The following is a 10,593-nucleotide window of genomic DNA, read 5'->3' on the forward strand; positions in this document are numbered from 1 at the left end:
CTAGCAGGTGCAGGCTTAATGATAAAGTTCAGCTTGCAACTTAAATTAAAAAAAAAGGCAGAGAAATTCTCCCGGTGCATTTTTAAATCGATGTCAACGCTTTCTTACTAAACACATTCTTCTTCTGGTTGTTGGTTATCTCTCTCTCTCTTTCTTTTATTTTAAATGTATTATTTATTTATATACTATATGTCATATTATGACATATGCTAATTATATCTTATATATAACTATATATTAAATGTTATGTTATATAAATATATTAAATATATTATTTATATTATTTATTTTATATTATTTAATAATATATATGCTTATATATTATTACATATGATATAGTACATATACACATAATATATATTACATGAATATATATTAATATCTTATATAACTATATATTAAATGTTATGTTATATAAATATATTATTTATATTATTTATATTTTTTATTTTATATATAATTTAATAATATATGCTTATATATATTATTACATATGATACAGTACATATATACATAATATATATTATATGAATATATATTAATATCTTATATAACTATATATTAAATGTTATATAAATATATTAAATACATTATTTATATTATTTATTTTATATATAATTTAATAATATATATGCTACATATAATATATATGCTACATATAATATATATTATGTGTGTCATATATGAACTATATCATATATAGTTATATATTATATAATATAAATAGATTGTTTTCTATATAGTATATATGTTACATAATATATATTACATTATATGTAATTACAGATTATATTTTATTATGTTATATAAATATATTATTTACTTTACATGCATATCATATATGTTATATTATATAGTATATAATGTATATAATTATATATTATATTTCATTATATGGTATATAAACATATTATTTATTTTATATATAATTTATTCTTTTATGTTTTAAAAGACTGTCTTTATTTATTTTAGAGAGAGAGAGTGGACAGGGGAGAAGCGGAGGGGGAGGAAGGGGGAAAGAATCTCAAGCAGACTCTGTGCTAAGTGCGGAGCCAGATGCTGGGCTCGATCTTAGGACCCTGAGATCATGACCTGAGCTGAAACCAAGAGTCAGACACTTAACTGACTAAGCCACCCAGGTGCCCCATATATATAATTTCATAATGTATGTACTGTATATAATATATAGTATGTGTGCTATATTTGTGCTATGTAATATATATAATTATATATTGTATTTTATTGCATGGTATATATTATTTATTTTATATATAATTTAAGAATGTATACTGCATGTGACCCACCTATGTGCTATGTAATTATATATCATAACACGTATGTTGTATACGTCACGTCTCTATTACTAAGGTGTCATGGACATATAAGGTTATATTAGTTTCAGGCGTACAGCATGACGATTGGGTATTTCTGCACATGTCAGAATCTCGTTAACACCCATCACCATAGCTACCAGCTACCACACATTCTTTTTTTCTTGTGGGGAGAACTTTCCAGACCTACGCCCCGGGCAGCCTCTGAGCACGCAATTCGGCATTATTAACCGTGCCGTTCTTGTCGGCCAGCCGTCCTCGTTGTGGTGCACGTGGACGCCGTGCGTCCATACTCACCTGAGCTTGGCTTCTTGGTGGGTTCTGTGCACAAAGAGAAAAAAACAAATCCAATCAGCATCGAAGATTTGTGCACAGCTCACAGAAGGAACAGTTAACACCCTTATAAAAAGGGAAAATTTCAAGGACTAAATATGACATGTTTTGAACACAAATCTCATCGTGTATTGTTGCGGGAGGGGGGAGAAAAGAAAGAAAACACACTTAGAATCTATATCTACCAGTCCTTCCCGGGAGCTGTGCAGGGTTGGGGTGGGTGGGAGGAAATTTAGTGAGGTGGTCCACTCGGCTCGTGAGCACCTAAGTGAGAACAAAGGCTTTTCGGTGGCGAGGGAGAGATACTTTGCACAAAGGCCGACGTAGCCGAGAGCACCCAGGGCCGGCGGGCATGTACGTGGTGACTCGTGCATCAGGAAGGCGGCCACGTGTCATCTTCTCTCTCCCTCTTTCATGTGTGTGTTTATTCAGTCAACAAACGCTGCCTGAGTGCCCACGGGCACCGGGGACTGTGTAATGGGGGTGCACACAGCCCCCCAGGCGATTGCACAACCACGAGGCCAGCGTTTGAGGCCGTGGACATCGGCTGGGCGGTGCCTGGGGTGCAGAGCACAGTGTGGGTGAGCGTGCGTGTGGGGCCTGGGGGCGCAGACGGACGGCAACAGGAGCTCAGCGGAGGGAAGACGGACGGGACGGCCTGGTGCACGATGGCCAGGCTCCTTCCGAGCAGACGAAACCACGTGTCCTCGCTGTCGACCCACGCGGTGGCAGGTGCCTGAGCTCCTTCCTTTCCAGGGCTGAGTCAGATTCCCTCCGTGCAGGGACCATCTGCCCCGGGGCTACCCTGCCCTCCAAGCTGTGCACACCGGGGACAGTGAAGCCTGAGGACCCCACTGCACCTTGACAGGGGAAACAGAGTCTCCACCTTGGCGTGCGTCCACCATTAGCTTCTCCCACTGCACGGACCGTCATCCCCTACCTGCCCCATGGTGGTTCAGATCAGTGAAAACCTCCGTGCACGGGGAAAATCCCCATGGGGGCGGGTGGTTTTGCATCAGGAAGTCTCTGTCCTTTGTAAGGTAGGGGTCGGTGTGCCCACCCCGTCCTCATTGTTACCACCCCTTGTCTACCTGCGCTGAGTGACCGTGGGCTGTGGCCGGAGCCAGAATCCGCCGATGATCCTTCTCAGAGCAGACAAGCCTTTGTCTTTCTTTCAAAACAAGACCCCCCTCCCCATCCCACCGTGTGTGCGTGGACACCCCCTGTCTCCCAGCCAGACCTGATTCCAGACCCTCCTGCACGGTCCAGGAGCTGATTATTCAGCTTTCTGGCAGCAAGCACATCCAGCTGGGCTCAAAAATGCTAAAGACAGGGCATGGGGGGCTCTCCAACCCCACGCCCCCTCTCTGGGGAAAGCAAGCAGCCTCGTCCACGGAGGTGGATGGAGAACCTGCTGGGAGGGAGGTCCCCCAGACCCCCTGAGCAGCTGCCAAGCTGCGGCAGAAGCAAACCTTCCCCCCCACCGCGAAATACGGTCACTCACCGGGGTCATCGAGAGCGTCGGCCAAGTCGAAGTCACGCTGACCTGTGGGGGGGCACAGAGGGTGTAAGTGGACCGGACGGGAGACGTCAGGGGTCCTGGTTCCTGGCTGCAGGCTGCTCCCCTCCGCCCCGCCTGCCCGTGCTAAGCCACACAGGGGCCTTGGCGCGAAGGTCAGCCCACCACGAGAGCTCAGCAGAGGGTCGCAATGTCTCGACCTCCCCCCCGTGTGTTTGTCCGACGAATATCTCGTCTTTCCCAGCAGCTGGGTGCCCCTCACCCAAGACGCATGTTTTGGCAGATTATTATGGCATTGCAGTTTCCAAGGAGGAAAGAATCCTCCTGGGATCCCAACTCCTTCTAGCTCCCTCCCAAACTGAACACGGGCATGTTTCCGAAACGCCAAGCATCTGTGCGTTCTGCAAACACTGCTGGGTGTTGGGCGTGTGCCAATGAACCCCCCAAGCCCTGCTTCCCAGCTCTCTCAGGGGAGACAGGTGCATGAGCACCCCTAAAGGGAGGGATGGGCTGCCTCGGGTACCAGAAAAACGAGGCAGTGGGCAATTGCTCTTCTTGTGTGAGCACACCTGGAGGTCTTCCCGGAGGAGGTGACGTGTGAGCTGTTTCTAAGGTGCCCGTTTTCTCACGACAACGAAACACCCCAATAATCAGAGAGCAGCACCTCCTAGGCAAGAGGAGTTCCCTCACGTCAAGGGACAGAAACTAATATTTTTAAAATCGGGCCGAATGGGAAACAAAAGCAATCAGCACAGCCCACACAAAAGCCAGCAAGATCCGCACAACGCACCGGCCGAGTGGTGGCCACGGCCCGAAGCTGACATCCAAGACTAGCGAGCTTGTCCCTCTGCTCCTGAAGCCACCGTTTGGGACGCGACCCTGCCCGACCGACCGCAACAAGGACTCAAAACCAAGTGTTTTTCCCTACTGAACCCGGAGCCCAAACCTCCCCCTGCCGAGCGAGCCAGCGCCGTGTTACTTCCGCTTTGCAAACCGGGGCCTGACAACAAAGCCGTCCCTGACCTCTGAGTCCTTGCCCTGCAGGAATTTGGGGAGACGGTCCCCAGGAGCCAGTCCCCACCCCCGTTTCTACCTTCAAGAATGCCCCCCCCCCCGGGGGGGGAAATGCATGTGCAGGATTTGGGGTATTTTCCTCTCTACGGGTGGGTGTGCGATGCAGGCCCGGCCACAGGCCACCCCCTCGCTTTCCAGGACCTCCCCCGGAAGGCTTTGCACAACACTCCCAACCAGGCCCTCCTCCCCGAGCTCACAAATTTCTGCGGCTTTCTGGCAAAGAAGTCTGGAATCTCGGCAGGAGCCAAGACCGTATTTCTGCTTTTTTGCTGGCTCAACTCGAAGTTGCTCTGGCTGGAGCAACGTGCATGGGGGGCACGGGGCGTGTGGCTGTCCAGCTTGGGGACGGGGGTCCCCCCTGGGTGGACGGCTCGGATGCTCTCCAATCCCAGGGTGCTGATGCTTGGCACACCTCCTGCATTCACCAAAACTCTTGGAATTTCTGCATCTGAAATGCTTCACCTGGGGACCTTATCCGTGTGTATTTTCTCTAAAAAAACCCCAAAATCTTTTAAATGAGCTGAGGATGGCCCTGGCCACCCCAAGTTCCTCTCCGGCCCATTGAGACTTTCCTTCCCGCACAAATTTGCCCCTTTCGCTGCTCCCACAATTACAAGAGCGACGTCAGAGGACGTTTCCGATTCGGGCCCATTTGAATCCCCTTTTGGGGGTGACAACTTTTTTTTTTTCCAAACAGCTTCGCTGAGATAGAATTCGCCGCGCGGACGATTCGCCCATTTAACGCGTGCACTAGGGCGGCGTGGAGCACGTTCCCCGGGTCATGCAACGACCACCTGTCTCTTATTTCCAGAACATTCCACTGCCTGCAAAGGAGACCCACCAGCAGCCCGTCTCCAGGCCCCTCCCCAGACACCGGTGACCACAGACCAGGAGCCGGTTTCCTGGGGGGCCTTATGGGCAGAGTCAGAATTCACGCTGGACCCTCGGGCAGCCTCCGCCGCAGCCCCGCGCTCCGGGAAGGAGTCTGGGCGTCGGGAACCAGGTGACCCCTGGACGCTGGGTGGCCTCGGCGTGCAGCAAGCTTTGCTCGGCAAGGACAGGCCTCTGAGGGTGGGGGACCCCTAGGCTGGGGTGCAGCGAGCAGCAAGCCCCGTGGTCCACACGGGAGGCCCCGGGGGACGTGCCCCCCTCCAGAGCCAATCGCATTGAGCGGCTTCCGACTGTGGAGGCGTGGCTATGTCCCTGCGGGGCAGGGGGCCCGTCTGCCTGGCCAGGGTCTGCTCCGCTCCAGCCTCTGACTGCTACTCGTGCAGGAACAGCCTGGGCTCCATCTGCCGCCCCAGGGGCTCTCTCTGGCCACCCTCGTCCAGGGCGGACGCGCAGGACTCCGCGTCAGGCTGGCTTCTCAGACACCCCCTCGCAGGGCGCTGGGGGCGCACAGGCTGGGGGTGCACACCCCTTCCGTGCAGCTCCCGTGCGCAGGACTCCGCGTCAGGCTGGCTTCTCAGACACCCCCTCGCAGGGCGCTGGGGGTGCACAGGCTGGGGGTGCACACCCCTTCCGTGCAGCTCCCGTGCACAGCTCCCCACCCCCGCAGGCCCTGACATTCAGGAATGACCATCGCCATTCTGAGCCAGGGCCTCACCCCCGGAGTTCCAGGAACCCCACATAACACTGGCGGCCCGTAAGCTGCTCCAAATGCCTCGACCACGCCCGTCGTCCCAGATGAGCAAAAGCCTCTGTGTAATCCGCCCTGCCCACGCACCCGGCTGGCCTCTCCCAAATGCCTGTGCCCAGCGGGTGGGGGCTGCCCGCACTGCATGTAGGATCCCTGACCCCTCCTCATCTCTGCATACATCAGGAACCAGGGTGCCCCCTCCCCGCCTCTGCAAACCGCCCTGGCCTCCGGGTCCCCTCCCTTATCAGCAGTACCTTTGCCAGGATGGAAATGCTTCCTGAGCTCTGGGTGGGGGAGATGGGTCACCCCATGGGTCACCAGGCAGCCACACCTGGAAACGTGGGGTTTACCCTGAAAGGGCTGCTGTGTGAGCAGGACTCATGCATGCAGCGGGGAGGGACTCCCCGGGACCTCTTGCATCAGTTGGCGACTCTGGCCAGCATCAGGCACCCATGTGGGGACCGTCCAGTCCTGCAAGCCAGGCGGGAAAGACCCAGGCGGAGCACCTGCGGCCAAGACGTGGCAGGGGTCCCACCCGTGGCAAGGGGTCCCCGTGCATTTCAGGTCCTAGCTGGGCTGGGAGCTCACTCGGGCTGACGAGACTGCTCCTGGGCCTCAGTCTCTGGAGACACCCAGGCAGGGAGGGTGCGCATGAGCCCATTGCACTCATAGGCATTATTTTTCCACTCGGAGCACATGACGTGGCTCGTGTCCCGAGACCTGTTTCTGATCTTGTCTCTCCTTTTGCTTAGTGAGCTCGGGGACGTTTAATCAAACCCACACGTTTTGGATCCATGACCCCAGGGAGAAAGCAGCGTCCTGGGTCCTGGGGTCATGACGCTGGTGATCCTGCTGAGATCCCGGGGACGTGGGCTCACGGTGGCTCATGCTGGTGGGCGTCTGGCGGTCAGCATTATATACAAGACCCCCTCCCTCCACCAAAAACAAAAACAAAAAGTTATTTGGGGTCTTTGAGTAGCACTTGGAGGAATTTTGTCATCTCCAGGGGCTGTCCTCTCCCGGACCGCCAACCCCTCGACCCCCACAAGACTCCCATCTGCTTCCTACTGCACTTTTCATGCCCTGAATTTCTCAGCTTTGATGCGCACCCTCAAGTCAACATGACACACGGCAATCTGCAAAGCCAACAGCAGGACCCTGGTTGGGATAATCATCATACCACGCCGATGTTGTCAGAGTCCCCGCCGCCCACTCATCCAGGGCCGCCATGCAAACCAGGAGCCACGCACAAGCCCACGCCAGAGCTCCCCCCCGGCCCTGCCCCCACAACCACTGAGTTACCGACTCTGATCTAAAGGAGAAAATCAGCCCCAGGCAAGCTCCGAGTACAAGAAAGTGAAAAAAAAAAAGCACGAATTTAATGACCGTGGACCACACTCATCGTGTGGCTGATCACCCACTCATGAACGTGGACAGTCTCTGACATGCTATTGTTCCAACCAGTGTCCTTGTATCTGTGTCCCATCCAGGAAATTATGCGTCATTTCTTCACACAGGATTTGACTGATTTCCCCAAGTGGGGGGCTAATTGAAATCAATTCTTCCAGGTCAGCTGCCACCGAGTGCATGGCTCACGTTTATAGGACCTGTTTCTGTCCTTCAGAATCCCCCCCATGGGGCGGGCGCTGGAACCGGGATGCCCAGAGAGCAAATCGTGACTTCCTCCAGGCAAATCCTTTGACTCTGCTCCATTATTCTTAAATATATATATATATATATTAATGTACAGAAAGCACATTTTGGGGGCTCTTCCCCAGGATAGAGAAAATTAACAGTGCACGTAGGTGAGCCGTTTAGGTTTGCACAGACTGTGATAAGGAGCCCAGCGGTGACGCATCCAGGTGGGTGTGGGTGCATCGCCTCTGGGCTCCATGTTCTCCTGCTGGAACACCTCTGCATAAATGCGTAAGAGTCTCGGGTGCTCACGAGGTTTCTGTTTCCAGCAGCAGCAAGGGTTATACAAGAGGGCTGGGTTCTCATGCTGCATAACTCAGCATGCACGTGCGGGGATGCCATGAGGGACTCTCTCCCCAGGGGCGGCAGTGCTGACCCTCCATGGAGATGAGCAGGTGGTCCCCTCGAGCTCCACCCCATCCTGCTTGCCCTGCAGCTGATTACAGCTGAGCCGCTCTTGCAAGGTCAACCAGTTGTCCTGGTTCCTAGTGTCCCCAGGTCCCCTTTCGATGAAAGCCCTCCACCCTGACGACATGCACAGTCCTGGGACGGGAAGTACTTGGTCACAAAGGACTAAAGGTTGGATATTCATCATAAAAGCCAAGACATCCATCGTGAAATGCAGACCATCCAACGAGGCGGTGTCCCAGAATGATGCGTACACATGGACCCCCGAGGACGTGGGTGACATGCAGCCCCTGCCATGGCAGCTCTGGGTGTGCCAGAGAGGCTGCGTTTCTCTGCAGCTCCTGGGGGAGACTGAGGCTGTGGGCTGTGGACTTCACTTTGCAGGGCAGGGGCTTTGTGTTCCCTCCAGGGCCCAAAGGCTGAGAGTCTGAGATCCGGGCAGGACCGAGGCTGGTTCCTCCTGAGGCCTCTCTCCTTGGTGTGTAGACCCCGTGTCCTCCCTGTGTCCTCATGTGGTTGTCCCTCTGTGCCTGTCCTCATCCTATCTTCTTAGAAGGACCCCAGTCCTATGGGATCAGGGCCCACCCTAATGACCTCATTATACCTTAATCCCCTCTTTAAAAACCCCCACCTTAAAACACAACCCCATTCTGAGATCTTGGGGTTAGGGCTTCAACCTGTGAATTTTGAGGGGACACAGTTCAGCCCATAACAGACTTAAACTGGCAGGAGAAGCTGAACCACCATGGAATCACCACCGGACACTCTGGTGGGATGGAGTGGAGGCCCTCACCCGGCCCCAGTCCTAGGAGCAAAAGGAAGGAGATTTTCGGCAGAGCTGTATGAGGACAGACCATGCACGGAGTGCTGAGTCCACACCAGCGCTGTTCCTCAGCCTCAGGACTTCTGCCTCCATGCCTCTCAGACCCTCAAGGGCATGCAGATCAGCCCATAATCTGCTTACGAGCAGATTCTGGATCAGCAGGTCTGGGTGAGTCCGAAACTACATTTCTCCAGGGTGTTGGTGCTGCTGGCCTGCCGGCCTCAGTCTGCAAATTCACCATGTGAACAAGAAAGACATCCTTCCTCCCTGTTTTGTCCAGTTGACCCAACCCCCGAGGATCTGAGAGGTCCTCACCCCCTTCAAGAAAATAAGAGCCAAACAAGAGCCCCAGGCTGCTGCTTCCCAGGAGAAGGAGGGAAGGCAGCTTTGCACCAGCTGTGGAGGCCTCTGTCCATGCAGTGTGCAAATATTCCAAGTTGATGCCACGTGGGCCACCTTCAGAGCAGCCTGTCAGTAACTCCAGGAAACTCCAAGGGACAGTCATGGGTCTTGAGCAGAAACAGCTCTGTTCTCTTGCAAAAGGAAACCTATCACCTTTTGGGTATGACTTGCATGCACATGGGACCTTCCCGCTTCCCCAGAGACCTCTGAATACAGTGAATCTGGCCTCATATTTTACCCAGAGCCTTAAAAACTAGAGAGGCTGATGGATGTCATCTGGGGGGAGGACACTAGATGCTCCCCACGTGCCCTGGATAAGAGGCAGGGGCTCCCCCAATTGCTGACGCAGGAGGACCACCTGTGAAGCTGAGAAAGCATCCAGAGCGGGGCCCAGGACTCTGCATCTTGACCCTGTCCCCCAGCAATCCTGACACCCGTTGCCCAGCAAAGTTTCCCAACTACCTCCCCCGAGTATCAGCACTTTGTCCAGATCATATTTTATTGTGATCCACAAGGATAAAAACAAAATATTGGAAGAAAACATTTTGAAAACTCTTGAGAATTTGCTCCAGGGTCGCCCCGGAAAGCCGTCTGAACACTCAGAGCAGAAGGCACAATGCTTTGCATGCTTTGCCCCCTTGGTTCTCAAGAATGTGGCAATTTCTACAGCAGCTGTGCTCACCAGAGACAGCCCCCTCAAGGGCGTAGCTCAAGGTCACAGGGAAAGTGGGGATACTAAAAGATTTAACAGCCCTGCCTCCATTCCAGCCCTGCAACAGAAACAAACACGGGAGTATTTCTGACGACACAGCTGAGGGAGCCCGGGGGGGCTGAGAACAGGCAGAAAGACCTTGGAACCCTCCGGAAAACCTGCAGAGTTGGCATCTCAGGCAGGGGAAGTGGAAACATGAAAACATCCCAGATGGTTCATATTTTGTGTCAATGTGGCCAGGCTTCAGTGCCCAGATGTTTGGTCAAACGCTAGTGTAGATGTCACTGTGCCAGTATGTTATCAATGGGATTGCCACCTGCAATCACGTGCTGGGAAAGCATATCACCCTCGGTAATGTGAGTGGGCCTCTTCTGATGTGATGAAGACTTAAACGCAATGAGCGAGGTTTCCTGGAAAAGAAGGTAGTCAGACTCAACACGGCAGGGTCGCATCCGAGCTGAGTTTCTAGCCTGCCCTCATGATTTTGGAGTTGCCAGCCCCACACTCCTGTGGGGCAATTCCTTAAAATAAATTTCAGTCTATAGATTGACAATGATGATAATGATAGATATATAGATAGATAGATGATAGATAGATAGATGATAGATAGATAGATAGATAGATAGATAGATAGATAGATAGATAGATAGATAGATA

General features: G+C 52.1%; 1 protein-coding gene and 1 long non-coding RNA gene across 2 annotated transcripts in view; both read right to left on the minus strand.

Annotated features, from left to right (window-relative positions):
• XG (Xg glycoprotein (Xg blood group)) overlaps positions 1–1,465 on the minus strand; it is a 17,144-nt gene extending 15,679 nt beyond the window's left edge. The window contains exon 1 of the mRNA XM_044911636.1: positions 1,435–1,465. Coding sequence (XP_044767571.1) covers positions 1,435–1,465 — 31 coding nt within the window. The remainder of the gene's footprint in view (positions 1–1,434) is intronic.
• Positions 1,466–1,626: 161 nt separating this feature from the next.
• LOC123323395 overlaps positions 1,627–10,593 on the minus strand; it is an 11,820-nt gene continuing 2,853 nt past the window's right edge. Inside the window, exons 2-3 of the long non-coding RNA XR_006539371.1 lie at positions 3,169–3,210; positions 1,627–1,652 (exon numbers count right to left, since the gene is read on the minus strand). This is a non-coding gene — a long non-coding RNA (uncharacterized LOC123323395). The remainder of the gene's footprint in view (positions 1,653–3,168; positions 3,211–10,593) is intronic.

The sequence above is a fragment of the Neomonachus schauinslandi genome, chromosome X (genome assembly GCF_002201575.2).
Source record: "Neomonachus schauinslandi chromosome X, ASM220157v2, whole genome shotgun sequence".
In the NCBI taxonomy this organism is placed as follows: domain Eukaryota; kingdom Metazoa; phylum Chordata; class Mammalia; order Carnivora; family Phocidae; genus Neomonachus; species Neomonachus schauinslandi.